Genomic DNA, 25,575 nt, shown 5'->3' on the forward strand with positions numbered 1-25,575 from the left:
AGACTCCCAACAATTCAAGCTTCCTGGATGCCACGTAAAAGACAAAGACTTCAACGGCCAATCGAATACCGAACGACGAACCCAGCAACTCCGCATTATTGCGTGCCTGAATTACCCCATTTAAAATGCAATTTTACCATAATCCATGTTCATCTTCGCGTCAATATTATACTATTATTTTCCAATCGCCCTCCATATGCGTGACCAATTGCTCTTTCTCTTTACAGCTTTTATTTTCTGCAACAAAAAAAAAACTCTAAAATAAAACAACCCACTTGCCCATACCCAAGTTAACAAGCACGTTATTTAATTACGGTAATGTCCATTAATCAAGTGAATTACTGGGCTGGGGCCACTCCCGAGGTCTCCTCACTTGATTAACTTGTTAACGTCCTGCGAAGAAGAGACACACCTGAGAGCTGATATCAGCCGGTGAAGATCGGGTTTGATGCTGCTGCTGGTAGCATCACTGATTGTCTCATCAGAAGATCTAGCAAGACGTAAATCTTAATTCCCGCGATATCAGGAATGGTCTGCTCTAGCAATATATTATTTCACGCGGAGCAATAATAAATCTCTAATGTTTTATCAATGATCCCTTCGGTATTAGCTACCTAACACTGTAGCAACAAGCAATTTAATTATTATCAGATAATAAATAAAGATCGAGCCATGTAGCCTAGTGAGTAACGCTTCCGTTTTGTAAGCGGTTAATCTTGGTTCGAATCCTGGCTCGGACCAACACAACTGGTGATCTTTTTCCTTCTGGATTCTAAATCACGAATTGACATTTAAATTTTATATTTTTATTCACTTTTATGTTTTATCACTCTTCTTTTCAGTATGTTTGTTTGTAATTTTGCTTTTAGACATCGTCACCGTTGTACTCACAGCAAAAAAAAGTCGTACTTGTCGTACGTGCATTTTGGGCCACATTGAGTTAAGAACGCTATTTAGTTCAGCTCACAATGCTTCACTTTTTGATCTTCACAGATCCCCAAAATTCAATTTCAATCCTGAGATATTCAATAAAATCCAAAGAACTTCGTGCATTTTCGTCACTATTCATATGAAAGAAGTTCCAATCTTGTCTTGATATCTTGTCACAGACTGAAAATTGATGTAAGTGTGACAATTGGCCAAAGGGATTTCAGGTCAGAACGCGTTTCACATAGGTACGAGCTCGAGAAGTTCCACTAGCGTAAACATTTTCAATTATAACTCGGAACTCCGGCAACCAAATTCAACCAAACTTCGGGCCAATGCACAGAATGGTCAACCAAACAAAACGTGTTTGTTATTGTTTGTCAAACTTTAAAACGCGTTTTTCTCGGAACGTCAAAAAGCAACGAACGACAAGATAGCACACCGGCGTCGACATGTTAATGCACTAACACACATTTTATTTTGTTTCGATTCTTATGACAACTTTCTCTGTATTAATATAATCAAAAAAAAATTCAACTCATCAACGAGAACGAATCACCCTTCGTCTGGCAAATGACCCCAGCTTGGCCGCACAGTCCACATCGTTCCAACTAACGTCCTGATTGTTATCGTTAGCTGATATCCGAACGGCTGTTCAAACGAACGTACTATCCCTTCGAGTTCCTCAAACGGCCAGTTTAGAAATAGTTTAAGTTATTTGTTTAGTTATGAAATTCATATATAGCTTAACAAAGTAAGGGTCAATTTACATAATGCATTAACTAATTTGTTTGAATAACTATATTCCTATGATGCAAATGAACAACGTGATTTTAAATGGTGTCTTATCTCCGAACTTAAGTAGTGGACTTTTCTTATCTAAAGATAGTGTTATCATCTGAAACCACGGAAGGTTAACGGTTAACGAAAGGTAGCTCTTCAAGTTTCTATGATTTGATAAAAATCTAATTGATAATTCATTACATCAAAGATTTCCATGTTTTGTTGCCTAGGTTTAAAGTTGAAAATTTTGTTTCAAATTTGTGAGTTAGGGGCAAAACCAATTCATACCGTCATCAGGAGTGACATTGAGTCTGGTGAGATTGGGTCATACAAAAATATTTTACCCCTGATGACAGTATTACTAAAAATTTAAATACATGATTTATACACGTTTATTTTTGTGCTTTTAATCAAAAACGTGTCATTTAGGCTTAAAAAATAAATTTCTAATTACCACAACTTTAATAAATTTTAGAGCATTTTATGATACCGTCTGTCATTTTTTATTTATTTTTTGGAACTTGGGCTTGAATTTTTTTTAGTCGTCAACCACCGAGGGACCAAAACTTAACAAAAACGAACTGTCCTAAGGAAACTTTGATTTTTAACTTAAAAATAAAACGGCGCACAAGTAAAATCAAGATTTTATTTTAATGGTATTAAAATTAATACTCAAAATAAAGCAAGTGTCCCAAAATGTTTCTCAAAGTAAACCTAAAATTGCAATCAAGGGTCCTGATTTTCAGTTCAAAGATCAGAAATCACTCACTCATCACCGAATGAATCTTTGCCGACTTGAGCAGGCGCAGCGCGAACACTACTCGCTCTCTGCCAGCGGCTTCGTGAATTTCCTTTTCTACTCCGTCCGTCAACCCGGCTCATACACGAATGAGCTCAGAGAGGAGAGAGCCAAAAAATACCAGCGCGGTGCTCATTTAGCCTGCACTACCACAGTTTGCCGTCAATTAGAATTTGGTATGGAGGAAATTGCTGCCAAATGTGGCTTTGATGTTGTGTAAACTACAACATTGCAAAAAATAATATTGATATCATTGATTTAAAGCAATTTCTTAAATGATCAAAGCTAAGCCGATCGCAAAGTATTCTCAGTCAGCATTGAGTGAATTAACGAAATCAGTCTCTCCGAACCATTCGCTGTACTACCCGATTTGAATGAGAGAAAGAGCAAAGAGAGAGTGTTCGGTAGCGATTGGTTTGGAAGTGACAAACGGTAGGAATACATCAGAGCAGTTTTTCGTCGCTCTAGATTTGTGCTCGCGAGTGACTGAGTCTTTTTGGAGCAATCAAGACCCTTGATTGCAATAAAGTGTTTAACAATCCAATACATATAAATAAAGGTGAATCGTTATTGTTTGGATGTTTTACCAAGTTTGTTGTTTGATATAAAGTTGTATTTATATAAGATGATATATTTATTTCTGGTTTATTAAAAAAAAATCACAGTAAAGCATAAAGTTTTTGCTTCTCAATTTTTGTTCTTCTAGAATTAAGGGGTAAAACACTTTGTTTTTGGTATTCGAAACACTTAAGCAAACGATTATAAACGGTTTCAATTTATTTTTTTTAATCAGGGAAATGGAAACCATCGGAGATATCGTTACATCTGTCAAATTTGTCAAAATTTAGCTGACTTAATCATCATGAAATATCTTGATGAAACTTGAAGCAGATCAATTTATAAAGTGAAGCGATTTCATTAAAAAGCATTCTTTGAAAACAAAAAACTTTTGTTCTATTTTATCAAATTTTGACGAAAATGGAATATCGGTTTATTTTGTACTATCAAATTATGGTTGTAACAAGGATGTTTATTCTGCACATCTTTGCTTTTTTTCATGTAAAAAAAAAAAATCTTGAAATCTATCAACTCATAATAATCTAATATCGACTTTATTTCCAATCTCCCCTGACCCACGCATGCCACCTCTCCAATAAGGTGCAACACCGGCATGGGAAGATACTTTCATAAATGATTTATCGCAAGTATACCCGTTTTGCACCCGTTTATATCGCGACCTGGGTGTCGCTTCCGGAAGGTGTACGTTACACCGGTTTGCCATGCCAGAACAATTTTCTAAAAGTATAAATTTATGCCACCCCCTCCCAAGTATAGTCGGCTAATTTCCCGGGAAGGGGGTGAGATTAGCACCAGCTGGCAGGATATCGATCGAAAATTTTACGTTAAACGCTTTTTTTTTTGTACGTCTCAATCAAGTTAACCTGTGAGGAGACTCTTTATTTGTGATTTATTCTCTTCTGGTCGTTTCAATTGAATTTCAAGTGCACGTGCCAGCATGTCACGAGATTAAATTATATGACTCTTGAGGAGACGAGGACATCAATCATCTCGAGCTTGTGATGATGTACCGGATTGAAAGAGTAGATTTTCCTCAAGTGAGGAGAAAGGAGTATATGGGTCGCAAGATCCTGCCTTGTAAAGGAAGTGTCACAAGGACGAAATTAGTTACAGCGATCTCGGTATACAATCAGTTGTGTAATGATTTTGCCAGTCATCTTCGTAACTGCAGCGAGAACCCTGAATTTAATTCAGTGAATTTGCGATAGTCCAGGTTAGATGTCCCTAGGTTGGACCTAATTAGCAAAGCTGCCACTCGGTTAGGCCTGTTCTTAGGAACAGTAAAGCCATTCTATCTAGCTGACTTAGTGCAGTTTCTCTCAGTTTGTTATTTTACGTAACCGTCATAAGATAGTTTGCGAGATAAAACTCAAGATAACGTTTGTAGACAGAACCAACGTGCATGTAAATCTTTCATCATATAAAGAGCTACCACAATTACCAGAAGAAAATCAGTTGACGCAAAATGTTTCTCAAAGTCCAAGCGTTTATTCTCCTGCAAGCAATCGCGATTGTCCGGGCTTTGACTGCAATCAATAAAACATTTTCCGCAGTTCCGGACATCAATGGAACCCAAGAAGTGTCCCCCGTAAGACTTCGCTCGAATTGGTACAGATATGTGGTATTTGGTGATCGATTGGTGGACTTTGACGGAGCGCAGATCACGTGCAGGAACTACGGGATGCAGCTGGCGACGATCACCTCCCAAGCGGATACCATCGATGTTCTGCTGGCAATGTCCAGCCAAGGTTCACTGACCGGAGCAGGATACTGGATCGGGGCCACGAATTTTGGCCGACCGAACTTATTCGTGTGGGTCTCCTCAAATATGCCAATATGGTATCCCATCGGGTATCAAAACTGGGCTGCTGGAGAACCCAACAACTCAGGGGGAGCGGAGAACTGTGTGGAGGTTTACAACAATATTGGAGTAACGTGGAACGATGTACACTGCGCAAGAAAACGGGGGGTAGTTTGTCAAGTTTAGGTTTAGTTTATCTTTTTGTATTAGATTGTATAAGTTCTAGTTTTATGATATATATATTTTTTAACAAGTATATAAAAAGATTGTTTTTATTTTTAAAGTTTTGATCTTGGTTTTATTTATTTTCAACCAAACACAAAAGTACAAGTTACACTCAACCCCCGGTAGTTGGTCACTTTTTCGTTTTACACTTTTTGCCTTCCTCACCCTACTGAGGAAAGGCTATAAAATCACTCGAAAAATGAACTTATTAATTTGACCTCGTAGACCCACCTTCACGTATACATATCGACTCAGAATCATGTTCTGAGCAAATGTCTGTGTGGATGTGTGTAGGTGGGTGGACAAAAAAATGTCACTCGATTATCTCCGGACTGGCTGAACGGATTTTGACCGTTTTAGTCTCATTCGATCCGTCTTAGGGTCCCATAGGTCTCTATTTAAAATCAGCAAGTTTAGTTAAGTACTTCAAAAGTTATGCTAAAAAAACGATTTTGGCGTATGTTCGAAAGATTGTAAAAAGGGTGGTTTTTGCAAGAAAACCTATCATGTTATACATTTTCAGAAAGGTATTAAAAAGACCTTTCAAATGAGCCTAAAACATCTAGGATCTGACAGCCCTATCTGACAGAATCTGACAGCCCTATCAAAAGTTATTATCACATAAGTGTTATTTATACACTTTTTGGAGGCCGGATCTCAGATTTTTCAATGAAAATGATGTCCGGGTCCACCATGCAACCTGTCGTTAGTTAGATAATCGAAATACCTTCCAAATGAGCCTAGAACATCGAGGATCTGACAACCCTATCAAAAGTTATTAGCACTTAAGTGCTATTTATACACTTTTTGGAGGTCGGATCTCAGATAATTCGATGAAAATGATGTCCGGGTCCATCATGCGACCTGTCATTGGTTAGATAATCGAAAAACCTTCCAAATGAGCCTAAAACTTCGAGGATCTGACAACCCTATCAAAAGTTATTAGCACTTAAGTGTTATTTATACACTGTTTGGAGGCCGGATCTCAGATATTTCAATGAAAATGATGTCCGGGTCCACCATGCGACCTGTCGTTAGTTAGATAATCGAAAGACCTTCCAAATGAGCCTAAAACATTGTGGATCTGACAACCCTATCAAAAGTTATTAGCACTTAATTGTTATTTATACACTTTTTGGAGGCCGGATCTCAGATTTTTCAATGAAAATGATGTCCGGGTCCACCATGCAACCTGTCATTAGTTAGATAATCGAAAAACCTTCCAAATGAGCCTAGAATATCGAGGATCAGACAACCCTATCAAAAGTTATAAGCACTTAAGTGTTATTTATACACTGTTTGGAGGCCTGATTTCAAATATTGTGATAGACATATCTGGAGTTTTTTTTGAAAAGGATCAATAAACCAAATTTTTAGTTTTTGCATTTTGGGTGTTTTTTAATACCCCTGACTCAAGGCGGTTTCAACAACACCCAAAAAGCAAAAAAAAAAATTGGTTTATTGGACCTTTTCAAAAAAAATCCAGATATTGTCTGAATCTTCCATGCGAACTATCGTTGGATAGGTTTTTTTATCAGTCCTTGCCGATAGCCAGAAATATGAAAGGACTGCGAAACCTATCAACAGAAATGAGTAATAAAGTTGATATGTCAAACATGTTTATGGGGAATGTTGCTATTTTTACTGAATGTATTGACTTTATGAATGTGAGGAAGGCACCAACCACCTAAAGGTGGATTAAGTAACGTTTTAGTGTAAAACAAACGTTTGATAGTATGAGTGAACTCCGTGTAAAAGGGGTGTCAAACCAAAAATTGACCCCGTTCGTTTGACAACAGTTGGTGTCAAACCATCAGGGTTTGAGTGTAGTAATGTCAAAGACATAACCGAAATACATAGGACCTAGCATAGAATAATACGGTTTGGATCGAAATGTTGAACTGGTTCCTTCGAGTAAGAGTGGTAGTAAAGAGAGACATAGTCTTTGTTAAAAATCAAAATTTTAAAATGATCTCAAAGTCTCTTTGTCACAAACAGCTGTAAAAAAGTAAATCTGCAGGTTTTTCAAAAAATATAATCATACAAAATTTGGAATAAATTTTATTTATGATTCAACATTTTACTTTTTTTGTAAATTTTATTTTTTTGCATTTTTTGTATAACATGCCCTGAAAGAGTCCTAAATTGATCAACAATAAAAAAAGAGCCCTTGAAATAAAATTCAAAAACTTCAAAATCGTGATTAAAAAGCTTTTTCATCATGAAATATTTGTATTAAAAAAAACAAAAATTCGAAAAATGTTACCAAAAATTACGCTGAAAATTAAATTAAGAGAATATAGTTTTCCGTTCTCGTAAAAAATATCGATTGGTAAGTTTGAATTTGGTTGCCGGAGTCCCGAGCTAATTACAAATGTTTACTGTAGTTGGGCATATACGCGTGTCAGACGTGTTCTGACCAAGTTCTGACCTAAAATCCCTTTGGCCAGTTTTTTTTTTTTTTTTTTTTTAATTTAAACCGAATTTCGCACTTCACAGCATTGATTGCTGGAAACATTCACCTACTCTTTTTGAAGAGTTAGGCTCGGTAGCTACGTATTTTATTATTTTTAACAATCATTACTGTTAGCACTTTGCAGGTTGGCAAATCCCAGTGAGCTAAGCTCTTTTAAGGGATTTTGTTGCCATTTATTACAACTAAATTATTACTATTCTTTTACTATTCTACTGTGGTTGCGTATATGGTGTGTTGGGCGACTGTTGATGGGTTGTTTGCGGTGGGTGGTGTGTGGCGGGCGGTGGGTGGTGGGTTATGGATTTTTGAATAAATTTTGAACTAAAAACATCGCGGCCTTTTAGCAGCGTCGGAGTTGGAGTAGTGCAGCTGTTACACTTAGTGTTCAGTCGATTTCTCTTAAACAGTACAAAATTTTTGTAATCTTTTCAGAGAAATTTGTAAATTGGGTCACGATAGCATAATGGCTGCGCGTAAATGGAGGTTGCGGAGTCTATTGGAAATGCAAACTTTGCTGCCGCGCTTCACGTATCATTATATTTTGCCCTTTAACGAATTACCTTTTTTGGTCGATGAGGCACACAGAGGTGCCAGATTCCCTCAATTGCAGACTAATCAAAAACTTTGTATGGCCGTTTTCTTTTGTTGTTGTTTACACACATTTCGAACATTACTCGGCGTTGAAACAATTTTCGTCGGATTTTATTGATAGAGTTTACCACCCCTTACAATTTTCACACTCATCATAATTAACATTATTTATCAGCCAGCTCAACTCGTGCGAGAATCTTTTCTAAAGCTGTTCTACACTCAAACCCCGATGGTTTGACACCAACTGATGTCAAACGAACGGGGTCACTTTTTAGTTTGACACCCCTTTTACACAGAGTTTACACACACTTCCAAACATTTGTTTTGACTATGTCTGTACAATTTCAGAAGAAATCGTTAGCCAGAGAAAGGTATTTCGCTTCAAAGGTTCTTGAGATATATGGTGGTTACTAACCGAACCGTCTCAGTTGAAATATACTGTGGTCATGGCCAAGACGGGGTTCAAATACATACATACATACATACATACATACTTCCAAACATTTGTTTTGATAGTATGCATGAGCGCCGTGTAAAAAGTGACAGTTCGGCACTTTTTAATTTGACTTTGACCAACCAACGGGGTACAAACTAAAAAAGTGTCAAACGAAAAAGTGACCAACCACCGGGGGTTGAGTGTACTATATTTTATCAGTCATTTCAAATAAATTCTGGCATCCCTTTCCGCTACCGTTACAGCACACGTTACTTCGCGTTACAAACAAAACACTTTTCTCATGGAGGGATGCCAATTGCACAGATTTAACTTGGTTTTGCAGACATTTTAGCTTGTACTGGATTTTTATAGGTTCACAGAATTATTAAAATTGCCATTATTAATCATTTTGTGAAAATATGAAAGTTATAATTTATTTAGGTCTAGATTTAGGTAGCAATATCTGGAAATTTTCCAACACTCAAATGTCAGTTTTCACGATTTTTGACATGTGCACAGCCTAGCGCAGACTTGTCATCCTACCCTGCGCAGACATCTGCAAACCCAAGTGGCATCCCTGCTCTTCTGCCCAGCTCCATCTCGCCATCTCCATCAAGTTAAATATTTTCAATGTCGGCAAACGCCGATAAAGAGACGAATTCATCTTCAAAAATGGTAAAAATCCCGTTCGTTCCGGCTCGTGTGTGGTTCCAGTGTGTAGCGCCCGGCGTGGGCCATCCGTTGCGGGTGTTTTCGGCCGAAACGTGGCCAGTTTTGGGGCCATTTTTCCGCGTTGAAATTTTTCGCAAAACGCATCTCGAAAAATGGCGTTGTGTTTGTTTTTTCGTGCGCCTCTCCGCTTGGCCATGTCAACCGACGACCCGCTTTGGTTTGGTGTGCGTGTGTCGGTGTGTGTGTGTGCAGTGTCCGCACGCGCTGTTGGTGGTGAAAGTGCCGGGATTTGGGTGGGAAAGTGGTCAACTTGGTCAAGAATCGAGTGTCGGAAGAAAAAAAAAGCGGAATTGACGCGTGATAACCTGTGGTTCCGTGACGAAGGAGGTGGCTCCTTCCTCTTCCTCATTGGTCCAGCGGTGGGGTGGCCACGACGGGATTTTCTCCATGTGTGTTGTACACACTACGACTTGTGAGAGTGTGTGCGTGATGCATTTGGATAGTGGAAGCGATCTCGGCAGGGTGGCGACTCGGATTCACCCGGTTGAGAAAAAAAGTTAGACATAACCCGAATGGCATTGAATAACGTAGTACATTTCAGTTTAGTTCATATTGAGAGATACTAGAAATTAGATGACGGGTTTGGTAAACGCTACTTGTCCTTCTAAATTGTATGCATTCTAGGTACTTGAAGTTCACATCTGTGTTTGGGAAGTGCAATTCAAGCGGAATGTTTTATGCATTCTAAGTACATGAAATTCACATCCGTATTGGGGTAGCAATTTTTAGGTGGCCAATTTTACGCATTGTAGGAGCTTGAAGTTCACGTCCGTGTTAGGAAGCGATTTTCCAGTGGTGAATTTTATGGATTCCAGGTACTTAAAGTTCACGTCGGTGTTTGGGATGCGCACATTCTGTTCGAGCCACGTAGCCCAGTGGTAACGCTTCCGCTTCGTAAGCGGTAGATCGGGGTTCAAATCCCGGCTCGGACCAACACAACTGGTGATCTTTTCCCTTCTGGAATCGATTGCTTAGTAAAGGGAAGGTAGTGTATCGTCACAAACTGGACCTTATCACGACACCTTAGGGAGGCGACCTATGGAATGTTAACATCTTAACATGTTAACACCTTAACATGTTAACATTAAGTTGAGAATGAAACTGCCACTGAATCCGCTTTCTAAATGCCTTCCCCGCTACTCTTCAAGGGAGTTACCCTCAGGAACTGGGAAAGATTTACTTTTTTTAACATTCTGTTCGGATGCTTCAAGCATTTGGCCAAAACAGTCCAGACTCGATTTTCCGTAGGTTTGAAAGGGATTTCGGAGAATCGAATTTTTTTTTTTTCATTTTCGCACTTTTAACACCAAATTCGAGTCCAGCGACCCAATTCAAGTAAAATTCAGGGTTGTTACGGAGCAGTTGCAAAAAATCCAAAATAGTCTCATTAGGTCGAATCTCAGAACACAGAATTTTAAATAGCCGAAAATTATATAGAGAGAAAAACTATAACAAAAATTTTGCAAAAAAAAAGAAATCAAAAATAGAAAAAAAATATTTGGACATAAAAAAATTAAACTTAAAAAATCTAAAAATTGAAGTATATTTAAGTTTTAAAAATTTATAATTTAGATTTAATCTAAGTATAATCTAAGCGTCATTAAACAAATCGAAACACGAAATTTGTATTATCAAAATGTCTATACGCTAAAATATTACTTCAAAAAATGCCCCAAAGCTATCAGATTTTCTGTGATTTATGATGGTTACAAAAATTGTAGCTTCTAAGAATTTAAAAAATTCTGCCGTTTTTAATCTTTTTTCCAAGGTTTAAAATTTAAGAATTCTGCAGTTCTGAGTTTGAAAATTTAAGGATTTAAAACTAAGGAATTGGGTCCTAAAATGAAGCTTAGATTGCTGATATTAATTTTCACAGCGATAAAGCTTATTTTTCTGAGTACATTGACCCTTTGTACGACCACAAAGAGTTTAAAATGGATTTTAAATCAATTTTGAAACATTAACCTCGCGGTCCTTATTGACAGAAAAGTTCCTACCTTGACAGCTCGTTCCAAGGGGACCATAGTTGATCCATCGAAAAAATGTTGTCTTGTCATTTTTTTTTTTTTTTTTTGCATTAAAATGAAACAAAGTGATCAGAAATGTTTTTTGATCGTGTTTTTTACCGTTGTACATAAAAATTGACATTTGGCTTTAGCCCCCAATTTTAAATGTTATGAATTTACGAATTAAACAATTTATAAGTTTTGTTCAATTATTCGTGCATCATTTAAAAATTTTATTATTTTTTTATTTTGAATTTTTAAATTCTTGAATTTAGAATTTTTGATACCAAATGTTTTAGAACATTGAATTTTAGATTTTGAAAATTTTAAATTTAGATATTTGGATCTTTTAAATTTTGAATGTTCATAAATCTGATTTTTAAATGTCTTGGATTAAACAACTATAAAAATCAAAAAAGTTTGAATTTCTAAAACTATGAATTGTGAATGTAGAAGCTTAAATTTTTGAACATTTTGATCTTTTTTATTTTTTCCCAAATTCAGAAAAAAATCTTTCCACGGGTGTTACTTCAAATCATGTTCATATTTGGGATTTGACCACAGTACGCGCCCCGGAACATGCCCCAATAATCATTTTGGCATCCGAATGTCTTATATCCTAAATTTAAAAAAATCTAGGTCACTTATCGCGTAGTTTATGGGTCATCCATAAGCCTGAAAATCAACAATAAACCAAAGAGTTCAGTGCGGGGTGCGCGGTCGCGAGGTTGAATTTTTGTGTTTTTTTTTGTGTGATCCAGTCCTGTTCGAGGAGTCGATTGCGGGCCGCGAAGCCACCCGGTTGCTTTACAGGATTATTCGTGTTTTGAGCGTCATTTGAGTGAATGTTAACCCGAAAGACCTTACCATATATAGCATCGTTGCTCGGAAGGCTCGCCAACGGGTCTATTATTAAAGTCCTCCCCATAGCATCGTAGCTCGGGAGGCATGTTTTAAGGAGATGCTGTGGATTCTACAACTCTAATTATCGGACTAGCATTTCTCCCTTTTGTTGAACTGCAGGCTTTTTGGGTACGATGGTTGACACCCACTGATAATTTTCGACTCATTGTTTAACTTCAGTTGATCTGTTGAGCTCAGAACGTACAATGCAGTTGTTGGTGGCTGTTTCCCGGCTCAGAGGGTCAATGGACCTTCTATGAACTGGCCGCAGATCGTTGAAGCCTAGTGGTCCCGACAAATTTCTGGCACCAGTACTTTTCTGGGGTTTGGTGAGTGTCTCCGGCAGTGTTTCGTGCTCGGCTATCAAACGTCAGCCAGCCTAGCCGGAAAGATCTTCGTATTTTGGGAAACGATCATCATACGGATTTATAACCATCGAGAAAGTATCTCCGTCAGTGTGACATTAATTACGCATCTGTCACAGAGGTATGATTTGTCAAGAGGGCTCACTATTTAAATCATCAGATACTCGGTACAGGACGAGGAACTAGAAGGCGGGATTTCCGTAACAAAAATGAAAAATAGAAACATTAACGAGGTTATCAATCGGTTCGCCACCCTGCATGCGTCGTGGAGGCTTTTCACCAAAGATTCCGTTTTCTTTCCACTTGGTTCGTTTTTCCAAACCGCACGCGTTTTCTGAACTTGCCCGCGATGCAACATCACCACCACCACCGAACGAAAGCGGGAACCATACAAACGGCGCACACGCACATCGCCAAGAACCTGTTCCCACGGCGAGATCGCGCGCCGGCTTCGATGTGTGGAACGTCACCCATACTGATGCAACAACTTTTGGTTTGTTTATTTCGCTCTTTCCCGATAGGCCGAAGATCGCGAAGACGAGAAGACAACCAGCAGCCCCGCGAAGGAAGATGGGGCCGCCGCCAAGGTAGAGGACACTAGCGCGACCGGTGATGCCGCCGCCGCCGCTGATAAAAAGAAGGAAGATGTAGCTGCCGAGGCCACCGAGGAGGGCAACGGCGAGGCCAGCGGCAAGGAGAAGGCCGATGATGAGGACGGTGAAGAGGAAGGGGAGGAGGAGGAAGAGGACGAGAAAGGTGAGTTTGGGATCTAGTTGGCTGACTTGTCTGAAAATGCAAATTTTGGGTTACGTAATAAAAGTGCGCTCCCTTGTCACAACAACGTTACCTCTATGTTGACTGACATTGGTTATCAATGTCAATCAACAAGTAGGTAACGTTATGTCAAACTTATAAACTTATTATCAAATGGAGTGAAACGTTTTTTAAATGTTTAAAACCGTTTATCTCCAGCTGATGAAAAGGCCAAGCCCAAAAAGGCCGTAGCCGCAGCTGATCCCAAGTCCAAGTCTAAAGCTAAGAAAAAGGATGATGACGAAGAAGATGAGGAGGAGGATGAGGAACCGGAAGATGAGCTTGGCGAAGAAGAAGAGGATGAAGATGAAGCCGATGGCGATGCCAAGCCGAAGGCTGCTGCCAAGAAGGAAGCTCCTGTGAATGCAAAGGAGGGCAAGGAGAAGCCCAAACCGGAAGCCAAGGTGACCGCCAAGAACGGCGAAAAGAAACCGACGGCGGCCGCCAAGAAGCCGCTGGGAGCCATTGCGTTGATCGATGCGAATATCGTCAAGACCAAGATGGATGCGCTGCAGACGTTGCACCTGATCATCTACGAGAAGGAAGGCAAGGCACCGGTCATGAAGAAGAACCTGAAGAAGTTTGACGGGTTCGAGTTCGAAGCCGACTCGGACGAGTACAAGAAGCGTCTGGCGGCGGCCGAGAAAATGGACGCAAAGAAGCTTGCTCAAACGGCGGAAATTCTCGAGCTTGACAGCAAGGGCTCGAAGGAAGAGGTGGCCGAGCGGATCTTCCAGTTTTTGCTGAAGCCGGACGGCGACGAAGAACTTCCGGAGGAGGAGGGTGAAGACGAGGAGGACGCCGAAGAGGAAGAGGACGCCAGCGAGGAGGAAACCAAGAAGCCAGCCAAGCGGGCAGCTCCGACACCGGCACGTGGTCGTGACTCGGGCAAATCGAGCGGTGGCCGACCGAAGCGATCGACCGCGGGACGGGGCTATCAAGGTAAGGATTGAGAGGGGATAAAGTTTGGCGTTACCGCTTTTTACTTTTCCAAATTTGGCTTGAGTAGCTTTTGGTTCTTTGCTATCTGCCCGAAGGGTTAAACACGCTCTTGTTCGATAATTGTTGTAGATGATTCCTTATATGTAGATTACACCAGCTCCGAGGAGGAGGAGAAGGTCGTCAAGGTGGGGCGCCGCCGCAACGAGTCCGACAGCGGATCCGACGTAAGTTCTCCACCATCTTTCCCTCCTGAATCGATATAAAACTATCTCCCTTTTCCAGTACAACCCATCGGGCGGTTCCGACTCGGACGCCGGCAAGCGACGATCGGTGCGTGCTCCGCCTGCTCGAGGTAGCCGAGCCTCGGCCCGGAGAGGTCGCAAACAGTCCAGCGACGAGGAGTCCGAAGATCCCAGCGACGATGACTTCAGCGATGTGAGTTGTGCTGAATGATTCCGGGTTTAGCTTGAAGAACTTTGTTTTAATTCATTTATTTTTCGTAAACAGGAGCCCAAGAAGAAGAAGGCCAAACCGGCGGCACGGGGCCGTGGCCGTCCAGCGGCCAAGTCGGCCGGCAGGGGCCGGGGCCGCAAGCGAAAGCCGGAAACCGAAAGCGACGAGGAGGACGAAGAAGACGAGGAGGAGGAGTCCGAGCCCGAGAGCGAGGACAGCGAGCGACCCGCAAAGCGTGGCAAGGTGGCGGCGGCCAACACTATCAAATCGAAAAATTCCTCCCCACCGGCCAAGGGTAAGTTGGAAGCTGTCTGAAACAACTTAAAGTTATTAAAAATGATATCTTTCCCTCAGCCAAGGGCAAGCCGGGCAGGCGGCCAGCACCGGCCAAAAAGTCCCGACGTGACGAGTCCTCGGAAGAGGACGAAGACGAGGAGGAGCCCGAGCAGGACGAGAACGAGTCGGACGAGGGCGAGGAGGACGAGAAGCCACTGAAGAAGAGCGGCAAGGAGAAGGACGACAAAAAGGAGGAGAAGAAGGGCAGCAAGACCGAGAAGGACTCGAAGGCGCCTCCCAGTGTAAGTGTTGTGGTGTAGTTTATTGCATTTTTTGGTTTCTTTACAGATTGATTGGCTTATCCGGGCTGGTGCTTCCTATCAAATTTGGAGGAACTATGCCAAATGGTGTGCAGGTGTTGAAGATGAAACTCTCCTATTAAACAATAACTGTTCCAAATGGTGTGCGGATATTGAAGATGAAACTCCTATCATACAACAACTGTTCCAAATGGTGTGCGGGTGTTGAAGATGAAACTCTCCTATCAAACAATAACTGTTCCAAATGGTGTTCGGGTGTTGAAGATGAAGCTTCCTATCATACATCAACTGTTCCAAATGGTGTGCGGGTGTTGAAGATGAAGCTCTCCTATCATACCTTACGACGCGTCAGGATCTATATCAAATGGAGTGCGGGTGTTGAACATGAAGCTATTCAATCCTGTCCTGTCGTACATTACCGTGTATAGCCTCAGGACGCTCGTTCACTGATCGGTGTCCAAGATCTGCTTAAAAATGTCCCGATCATTTTTCCTCCTGCCGAATCAATAGTAGTTGAATCGCAAGTCATATCTTTCATATCTTATCTTGCATTGCACAAACCAAGCCGAAAAGAATATTGTAGAAAATAACTTTTAAAAATACAACAAAGGAGGAAGAGAGAATTGAAGAAAACAGTGATCTAAACCTAAACATAATTAGTATTTTCTAAAAATAACGAATTGCTGTCCCCCTTTCCCCACTGCAGGAGAACGACATCAAGGAGTTCCTTAAGGAAATCCTCGAGGAAGCGAACCTGGAGGAGATCACCATGAAGACGGTGTGCAAGAAAGTCTACGCCAAGTATCCGGACCACGATCTATCGCATAAGAAAGATTTCATCAAGGCGACAGTCAAATCTGTAAGTTTGTCGAGTCGAGATTTAAATAAAAAAGAAAAATAACTTGAAACATTTTATTCACAGCTAATATCGACGTAAGGCATCCGGCGTGCGAGAACTTTACGTTTGTGAATTTTGAACTCTCGTTTTACCCCCGAAAAAAGAAACTCTACAACCTTACTAACAAGAACTTACAAGAACAAACAAACGCAATGGCGAACGCGCCACGAGAGGGATTGTAGTAGTCAAATCAAATCACATTTAAAAAGGCAGAGAAAGTATAAAGCTATAAATACCTAAAGGAGCAGGAAAAAAAAACTAAGCAGAAAACAGTTTTCAGCAAGAAATAAAAAACATAGATTTTAAGCAGACAACAAACAGCAAACAAGAGCGATTTATCAGAAAATTAACGAAGTGTTAGTGCAGCACACAACAAACATTTACATTCAAACAAAGCTAGGTGTCGTTTATCAGCAAGCAAGATAATTGAATTTACACACAATTTAACACGAAGCGAAAACACTTATTTGTAGTAGCATAGCAGGTCGTTGACGGCAGTTCTCAGTTGTTTTAGAATTGTACAAAACGAAAAAAAAGCAAAGTTTTCACATTTTTGGCACATTTGGCACACAAAAGTATTTCCTTTCTCCGATTTGTTTGAATATTGTTTTACATTCTGTACCTTCGTTTTGTAGTTTTACAACATATGTAGACAAAGTAAACTTTTTCGTTTCCTTCCTCGCTAGTGGAACGATTGTGTGAGTAGCAACTAAATAAAAAAAAACGATCACAAATGATTGAGATATTTTTCTGTAGTAGCAGTTTTTCAAAACAAAAAGTAAACGTTCAAACAAACGCACCCCTTTCTCCATTTCCCCGATTTCCTGCGCAAACTATGGATGTGTATGTTTTTAATTTCAAATAACACACAAATAAAACAGATAGCAAAATTTTTGGACTCAAAATTCAAAACCGAATTCGGCCTCGGAGCGAGCGCGAGCGGCGCACTTTTTCCTCCCAAATTTGGAGGGACAAAAACAGAAAAAAAAACAAAACTTTCAGGCACGCGCGAAAACGCAAACAAAACAAAACAAGTGTAAAGCAGAGCGAAGTAAAAAAAGAAGAAACAACCCTAAGTCGTGTTATTATGACAGAGAAACAAAAAAAATAATAGTTCTTTTTTATATCGAGAAATGGTAACTGTAGTAATGGAAGTGAATGCTAATAATTGCAGTGTTTAATATAATTATAAATACAGAACAGGAATGGCACGAAGAGATAAATCCAGAAATATTATTCAGATACAAATAAACTATGATAACTAGGTGGACCCTTACTTTGTACTTTTTTATTTGAACTGAGAAATCCAAAATCGAGACGGTGATTTTAGCGGATTGTATACTGTAGACGTTTGGCCCTGAGGGAAGACACGGATTGATAAATAAAAGACTTTACTGGCGGCTAATAATAATCTTTATAGGCAATCAAACGTCAAAACTTACCCTCACTAGAGGGCGTTGAAACTTGGGGTGATGTTTTCATTATAACCTACAGCGAGTAAATTGGTTTGAAATTTGAAATTGTTTTATTTCATCATAAAATCGACATTAATAGCAAATTATACCATTTTCAGGTAAGAAATTAATCGCTTAATTGATATAAACGAAAATATTTTTGTGATGGCCGATTTAACCTGTTCATTATCTGATTCAAAATAAGGGAATGTTTTAATCAACCAAAACCTAACTAATCAATTGAGAATGTAGATTATTCAAGTGGACAAATATTTTTTAAAGTCACATCTACTATAAAAGCAAATCTCTGCTTCAAAAATGATAATTGGAAAGATTTTCAAAATAAGCAATCTAACCTCATTCTCGCGTTTTCAATCCGGATCTCAGAATTTTCAATGACAATGGCAACTTAGCAAAAAAATCAAAAAGTCAGTCGATAGAACTTTTTATTTCTTACCTCCTGTTAACTTTATTTTATTCCAAAAGATCAATTTTCATTTAAAAAGCCTTAAAATAGTTTTCACTTCCCTTTGCACTTATCGCGCAAAAACGTAAACGTAACCTTGCACCAAAGTTCTCCTACTCGAATGTAGGTGGCGAATCGAGTTTTTAGCTTTGGTTTTGGGGGCCTATTGCCGCCACCACTCGCGTGTCTGACCGCGTTACACTCTGATATTAACTAACTCACCCTTCTCACATCTCGATGTCAACCATAGGCCCCCAAAACCAAAGCCTCTACAATTTTGGACCTACACTCTGATTGGTTGAAATTTGAACAACTCGAATTGCGGCGTGCGGCGGCAACACGCACACTTACAGAAACTCGATTTGATAAACCAAAGGGCCTATCCACGATTATAATTTGGAAAATATTTATTCCAGAAACTAAATAATAATGATAAAACAATGGATTTGAATTTGAAAACGTGTTTTTATTATATTGAATGAAAACTCACGCTTCTTTAGCAGGTCTCTGTCCTATTTACAATTTGCGTATTCTTACGACCTAATTGTTCAAGCATTAGAACATAAAAGACAACCCGTTATTAGTCGCAATAAAACACCATAACTTAAAATGAAATGAATGACAGAGATACATACACAATACATAACAAGTTATAATGAAAAAAGGTTCCAAATTTTACACAAAGCTTAAGTTCAAATATTATTGAACAATCAAGAAATTTTAAAGCGAGATAATAGCTTTTAACTTGGTGCGAAATTATCTCATCTGTCATGTTAAACTTTACAGTTGCTTGACAAAAAGTTTAACTACATGTTGCACTTTTAAAAACAATGTAATATTTGAAAAATCTTTGTTTGAATACCAGGGTTCCTTTGATAGTCATAATTTGTTTTGTTAAAAGCAGATTTGAAGTGTTCAAACATTATTTTTACTTCGAACCTACCATCACTTAGGTTGCTGATATAATTTTTAAGAAAATCGTTTATGTCAATATTTAGTTAACTAAGTTTATAAGCTTTTTAACCTTATACATATAAGTTTTAAGTAAAATTTTTAAAAATTTGATTTTATTTTCTCTGAATCCAACCAAATTTTGTTTGTTTTTCAGTAAAGAGCATTTTGAAGTTGTGCATTTTTCATTTATAATTGGTAAATTGATCGAGAGTAAGGACCCTAAATAGGGAGACTGGTCAAAGTGAATTTGACGTACCCAAACAGACACGAGTTTGACGTATCCAAACGAGCATTTGCCTTTACGCCCAGCAAAACTTGGCAGTGTTGGCAAGCTCAAAACATACGTTGCCAGATCGATTTAGCAATGTTCGACCAGTCTCCCTATTTAGGGTCTCTAATCGAGAGCTGATCGAATTATTGATTTGATTATAACTAGCGCTTAGGATCTTTTTAAAACTAACTCAAGATATTTTAAATTTAATTCATACGACTTTTTCAAAAACCACTCGTAAGCCATGTTGACAGCTCCTGTCACGGTGACAGCTGACGATTAAATGAACTAGACCCTTTAGGTTTTTCAATCGTTTCCCCTTCAATACAAACAGGGTAGCCAGTTTGCATCTTTTTTTTTTGAAGCAAAAATTAAAAATATATGCAGCTGAATTGGTGAGAATGATGTTAAGACAAAAATAAATCAACATCAGTTTAAATTTGGGATACTTTGCAATCGGTCCTAACAATCATCTAAATCTCTATCATCAATTTGCATTTTTATCGTTTAAAAACATATTTTTGTTGTTTCTGTTAATCATTTGCTTTTTAAAACTTAGATTTCTTTCAAATAATTACAGTAAAGAAATTCAATTCAAATTACTAAATTAAAAATTATCAATTAATTTCAATGAAAAATCGAAATAAATTGATAAACTAAACTGGCAACACCTTGTTATACATGTGTTGGTGATAGCCTTGAACCGACGGCAAAGTAGGTCCAAAAACTGATCCAACGCGACTGATTTGAAAAAATATTTTGAATTGATTTTTTTTTTTTCGATAATAGAATAGTTATTTCAATGGTTTAGTGATGAAAAACATAAAAGAATTAAATAAACAACAGTTACATTGCTCGGAAACCGGAAGAAATTGCTTGGTGTCAGTGCAAAACAGAAAAAATCATCAAGGTGTCGCGAGCCAAATCTGATAAGCAACGAGGCTGGAATTTTTGGACCTAATCTATGTGCTAGGAAAATGGTAGGAAATACGAATGGCATTGGAAAAAGTGGCTGAAAAGGCGGAAATAATCAAAAATGTTAACATTTTTGGAAGAGGTAAGCTACAAAACGATCCTGCTTACACTTTCTGTTGGTTGGATTCAGTCAATTCGTACTTTTAAAGCCTGAACTACCTCGATAGATAGATAGATCTAAAATAGGTACTAGGTCCAAAATAGGGTCATATACCCTACTTGGTTTGCATTGAGTTGCTCTAGCTTGTGGTTTCTCCTTCTCCTCCATGTGTTATACTCTCGGACGTCGCCATACCATGGGAATTACTCGACGAACAAGACTTCAAGTGCATGCAGGTCCAATCCGAGAATCACTTGTATTGCTATAGCCTAGTCACGACGTTCTAGCAGGATTCTAGCAGAGTTCTTACAGAGCTGGATATTCTTACAGCATTCTAGCAAAAATGTTCCACCGTTCTAGCAGGATTCTGGCAGAATCAGCTCTGCTAGAAAATGTTGTGACTGAGAGCATTTTAGAGTAGAGACCCTAAATAGGGAGACTGGTCTAAGCTTGCTAAATCGATCTGGCAACGTATGTTTTGAGCTTGGCAACACTGATAAATTTTGCTGGGCGTTAAGGCAAATGCTCGTTTGGATACGTCAAACTCGTGTCTGTTTGGGTACGTGTCTGTTTGGGATCTCTATTTTAGAGCCATACAAACTCTACAGAGGAAGTTTTGAAATTACTCGTTCACTTGAAATTACCGTTCACTATAGAGTTATCTACGTGCGCATGTATTGCGTGTTTGTACACGAAGGGTTTTTAGGTTAAAATTTGTACCCGCCAGCAAAAACAAATGGTAAGCTAGTGTGCGTGAGACTGGGCTTAGATAGCTCTATAGAGTTATCTAAGCCCGAGCTCACGCACACTAGCACCCCATTTGTTTTGCTGGCGGGTACAAAATTTAACCTCAATCTTTTTCGTGTACGTACACGTAATACATGCGCATGCCCGTGGGTGTCGCTCAACCTGCATTCCTGTCACACATGAGGTCTGCACAGCTGATTCCACGAAGATTTTTCCCGCCAGTAATGACAGGAAACGCTGACAAACGGAATATGTGACAAAATCATAAATGGTTTTTAACATATGAAGGGAAATCATCGTGAACTGGAACTGCCGGTCGTTAGCCCGGGTAAAGTGGAAACGTTGAGATGATTGTTGTCCTCTGCTCTCATCTCGCAAAAAGCCATACAGAGAACCACGTCCCAATCAACCGGCTCTGTGGCTTAATGGTGACGGCTTCTGTCTCCCAAGCAGAAGGTTCAGGGATCAAATCCCGGTCGGTACCTTTGAAATTTGGAATTAGGAATTTGAATATGAATAAAAACTAAAATGAATCAGGTGGGATTCGAACTCACACCTTTGGATTGTTGGTGGTCTGGGACCCTAAGCAGTCGGCCATCAGAAGGTTTACACTCTAGCAGTGAATTGATCCGTAGTGTTGAAACATGTTATCTTTTCTTCTCATATTATTAAATACGCGCTGATCCCTGATTTGCCTGAGGGGATTGGAAGTCTAAATATAGATCGAGTTTCCTTCAGATGCTTGCTTCTATGTTTAGGCGGGGCCGAACAATGCCCAGCGACCTCGGAATTGGACCGCAAGGAGCTCTGTCATTCTGAAATGGGTCGTTGGAAGCAGCGCGAGGGCTATCACCACCTAATACCCGGGACTGAGATAAGCTGTATCAGCATTCGGCATGTACACAGTCTGATACAAATTATACTTCCCCATAATTTCGCTACCGGTTAGCGGGTATTGGATTGGACCACACACACACACACACACACACACACACGTACACGTAATACATGCGCACGTAGATAACTCTATAGTGCCTGATCTACAACACGCAGAAAGCTGCACTTTAAAAACAACAAAAGACTTTTGTGGAATTGAGAAAATCAAGGTTTGTTTCAACGCAATTTTCTAGTTGATTATATTCAACAAAAATTTTGTTGATTCAAACATTCATGCCAAAATTTGAAGATTAAAAAAAAAAACTCGGCCAATTTAGAGTAGTTTGGGGGTCATACTAAAGCTCGACAATCGACAATAAGACTAGCAATAAGACAAAGATTCGATTATCCGATTTTGCGAAATTTTTCTGAAGTCTTCGGATAATCGAGTCTGAACTACACCCTTACCAAAAATCATGATTTTCAGAGTTCCCACTTTTTCATACAATTTTTTGAGTTCTGGTTTTAGAACCATAAAAATGGTTATATGGGTTGAACTGAAAAAATCGTATGAAAAGTGGGATATTGTTGTTGTTGTTTATTTGTTTATTTTCGGCAGCTTTAACCTGCGCGGTCATTCGCTGCCCAGTGGGATATTGAACTCAGAAAATCATGAATTTTGGTTAGAGTGTATACTCGCAGAAAAGTCTGACCAGGCCTAAGGTAGACCCCCGCCCACCCCCCACAAATTTTGAAAAAAATGTATGGAGCGTAACACAGACTTCGACCCCCTCTTCTACTGCGTTACGTAATAAAAGAACGCTTCCATAGAACTCTGGTACAGCATCTTGTCGGCGCAAAGGCCAATCCCGCTGCGTTGTACTAAAACTCAGTTTTCGCTGTCACATCTGACAGCTCCTCCGCAGGTCAACAAATTCGTAAACTCATCATCTTTGTAATTTCTGAGCTGCCGTAGTTTTCGGATTTTGGACGCTAAAACTCGGCGTGAATCGTTTCCCTAGGATAATTTTCGATTTCTGTAACATCCGCTGGCATCAGTAAAGTATTTTCAGCGATTCTGAAGTTAAAAAATCCCGACGAAATCATGTACCCAATGTCGAGTGTGAACGCCGGACCGTTCTGGGGCAACGGTCCCAGCCCGGGAGCATTCTACAACTTCCCGGGGTCCAGCGCTAGCGCTGGCGGAGCCGTCTCCGCCCGCACCGAAACCCCCGGCGAGTTCGGCACGCAGCGTTCCTAGTAAGTATCGTAGGAACTGAATTCCGAAGTTGTTTTGTTCTAACCTCAAACTGGCAAGTCATTTACTAACTGGGGTCTTCTTGCAGCACTCCGGTCACCACAGGAACGTCCGTAGTGGGCCTGAAGTTCGCCAACGGTGTCATCATCACCGCCGACAAGCTGGTCTCGTACGGATCGCTGGCCCGGTTCCACGACGTGGACCGAGTGTACAAGGTGAACGACAAGACCATCATCGGCATCGGGGGAGACTTTGCCGACTTCCAGTTCATCAAGCGTCACATCGACCAGAAAGTGTAAGATTTTCAAAGTGGTTGAGTTGACCGGAGGTTTTGATTGGTTTTATTTCTTCCAGGGTTGACGACATGTGCCTGGCGGACAAGAACGAGCTGAAGCCCAAGTCGCTGTACAACTGGCTGACCCGGGTGATGTACAACCGCCGCAGTGAGTTCAAGCCCCTCTATCTGGACATTGTCGTCGGAGGCATGCAGGACGGCGAGCCCTTCCTGGGCCATGTGAATCTGCGCGGCCGTGCCTACACCAGCAACGTGGTGGCCACCGGGTACGGAACGCATTTGGCGCTGCCCCTGTTGCGCGAGTACTCCGAGAACCCGACGGCGTACGCTGGTCTGGACAAGCAGAAGGCTACCGAGCTGGCCAAGAGCGTGATGGAGGTGCTGTGGTACCGTGACTGCCGTAGCGATCCCAAGTACTCGCAGGCCATCTGCACCGCCGATGGCGTCCAGGTGGACGGTCACTGCTTTGTCAAGCAGAACTGGAACCTGGCCACCATGATCAAGGGCTACTAAAATCTTATTTTATACATTCTCTCATCGGATATTCATTAAATACAAGAATTCTTTAAAATACAATAGTCAAATCTTTAATAATTTCGTCGAAAAATTCCTGGATTGGTTTGTACGAAGAGATAGATAGTCCGTTTTAGTGAAGATAAGCCTCGAAATTCCTCTAACTTTACTGCATCAAGGTGCTACCCTCAACACCGCTCTTCTCCACAACGCCATCCGTAACAATCGGCGTCGGTCCAGCAGAGAACGGCAAGTGGTCCCGGTACGTCACGCAGGTCCACACGAGAACGGCCAACGACAGCACCACGATAATTCCCGGGGGCATAAAGTTCCCGGTACGAATCCACCGGAAGCCCATCATCGCCGCCAGCAGAACCAGCAAGATGATCTGGATCAACGGAATCGGCTGCTCGATCGAGTTGAAATACGCCCCCACGCCCAACAAAATGCCAAACGAGACGCCCGCAATCAACGAGGGAAGCGAACCTAGCGAAAACGGGATGCAGCGTTGAAACAAACTCCCAGAATCACCAACTAAGCCTCGGTACCTGCTTTAACGTAGCCGAAAATGCCTCCGGCGGCCACCAGCAGGGCGAAGATGATTCCTACCACGTCGATCATGGTTGCGAAACGGGACTGAACAGGTGCCTGCAGTTGCTTTTTGCAAAATCTCCCTCCGAACTGATAACAAGCCAAATGCACTCGAAGACTGGTGAAAGTTATAGGCAATCAAACGTCAAAATTACCCCCCACTAGAGGGCGCTGAAACTTGGGGTGATGTTTTCATTATAACCTACAGCGAGTAAGTTGGTTTGAAATTTGAAATTGTTTTATTTCATCATAAAATCGACATTAATAGCAAATTATACCATTTTCAGGTAAGAAATAAATAGCTTAATTGATATAAACGAAAATATTTTTGTGATGGCCGATTTAACCTGTTCATTATCTGATTCAAAATAAGGGAATGTTTTAACCAACCAAAACCTAACTAATCAATTGAGAATGTAGATTATTCAAGTGGACAAATATGTTTTAAAGTCACTTCTACCATAAAAGCAAAGATCTGCCTGAAAAATTATAATTGGATTGATTTTCAAAATTAGCAATCTAACCTCATTCTCGCGTTTTCAATCCGGATCACAGAATTTTCAATGAAAAAGACAACTTAGCAAAAAAATCAAAAAGTCAGTCGATAGAACTTTTTATTTCTTGCCTCCTGTTAACTTTGTTTTATTCCAAAAGATCCATTTCTTTTAAAAAACCTTAGAATAGTTTTCACTCCCCTTTGCACTTATCGCGCAAAAACGTAAACGTAACCTTGCACCAAAGTTCTTCTAC

The 25,575-nt window shown here is 40.1% G+C and overlaps 3 protein-coding genes across 4 annotated transcripts; 2 read left to right on the plus strand and 1 right to left on the minus strand.

The window, feature by feature from the left end:
• Positions 1-9,174: 9,174 nt before the first annotated feature.
• On the plus strand, positions 9,175-17,601 carry LOC6034169 (protein DEK). 2 transcript variants are annotated; one of them, XM_038253408.1, is made up of 9 exons: positions 9,175-9,292; positions 13,145-13,379; positions 13,596-14,378; positions 14,508-14,602; positions 14,661-14,813; positions 14,886-15,126; positions 15,186-15,409; positions 16,134-16,286; positions 16,350-17,601. In XM_038253408.1, the coding sequence occupies exons 1-9, from the start codon at positions 9,248-9,250 to the stop codon at positions 16,362-16,364; spliced, it is 1,944 nt and encodes a 647-aa protein (XP_038109336.1). In that variant the 5' UTR covers positions 9,175-9,247; the 3' UTR covers positions 16,365-17,601. The 2 variants fall into 2 exon arrangements, with proteins under 2 accessions (XP_038109336.1, XP_038109337.1); XM_038253409.1 differs by having other exon boundaries at positions 14,526-14,602.
• A 5,467-nt stretch (positions 17,602-23,068) lies between these two features.
• LOC6034170 (proteasome subunit beta type-4) lies at positions 23,069-24,299 on the plus strand. The gene is made up of 3 exons (XM_001844473.2): positions 23,069-23,428; positions 23,515-23,721; positions 23,781-24,299. The coding sequence occupies exons 1-3, from the start codon at positions 23,274-23,276 to the stop codon at positions 24,232-24,234; spliced, it is 816 nt and encodes a 271-aa protein (XP_001844525.2). The 5' UTR covers positions 23,069-23,273; the 3' UTR covers positions 24,235-24,299.
• On the minus strand, positions 24,283-24,965 carry LOC6034168 (transmembrane protein 14 homolog). Its single transcript, XM_001844474.2, has 2 exons — positions 24,783-24,965; positions 24,283-24,720 (listed from the first exon to the last, which is right to left on the minus strand). The coding sequence occupies exons 1-2, from the start codon at positions 24,853-24,855 to the stop codon at positions 24,401-24,403; spliced, it is 393 nt and encodes a 130-aa protein (XP_001844526.2). The 5' UTR covers positions 24,856-24,965; the 3' UTR covers positions 24,283-24,400.
• Positions 24,966-25,575: the final 610 nt, after the last annotated feature.

The sequence above is a fragment of the Culex quinquefasciatus genome, chromosome 2 (genome assembly GCF_015732765.1).
Source record: "Culex quinquefasciatus strain JHB chromosome 2, VPISU_Cqui_1.0_pri_paternal, whole genome shotgun sequence".
Lineage (NCBI taxonomy): Eukaryota > Metazoa > Arthropoda > Insecta > Diptera > Culicidae > Culex > Culex quinquefasciatus.

What these genes read in the sequence shown, in the direction of transcription:
- LOC6034170 (XM_001844473.2), top strand. Translation starts at nt 23,274, where the DNA reads ATGTACCCAATGTCGAGTGTGAACGCCGGACCGTTCTGGGGCAACGGT. An exon ending in TTCGGCACGCAGCGTTCCTA is followed by an intron (nt 23,429 to 23,514) that starts GTAAGTATCGTA and finishes GTCTTCTTGCAG; the next exon opens with CACTCCGGTCACCACAGGAA. An exon ending in CGTCACATCGACCAGAAAGT is followed by an intron (nt 23,722 to 23,780) that starts GTAAGATTTTCA and finishes TATTTCTTCCAG; the next exon opens with GGTTGACGACATGTGCCTGG.
- LOC6034169 (XM_038253408.1), top strand. Translation starts at nt 9,248, where the DNA reads ATGTCGGCAAACGCCGATAAAGAGACGAATTCATCTTCAAAAATG. An exon ending in GCGACGATGACTTCAGCGAT is followed by an intron (nt 14,814 to 14,885) that starts GTGAGTTGTGCT and finishes TTTCGTAAACAG; the next exon opens with GAGCCCAAGAAGAAGAAGGC. An exon ending in TTCCTCCCCACCGGCCAAGG is followed by an intron (nt 15,127 to 15,185) that starts GTAAGTTGGAAG and finishes TCTTTCCCTCAG; the next exon opens with CCAAGGGCAAGCCGGGCAGG.
- LOC6034168 (XM_001844474.2), bottom strand. Translation starts at nt 24,855, where the DNA reads ATGATCGACGTGGTAGGAATCATCTTCGCCCTGCTGGTGGCCGCCGGA. An exon ending in TTTCGGCTACGTTAAAGCAG is followed by an intron (nt 24,721 to 24,782) that starts GTACCGAGGCTT and finishes CGTTTTCGCTAG; the next exon opens with GTTCGCTTCCCTCGTTGATT.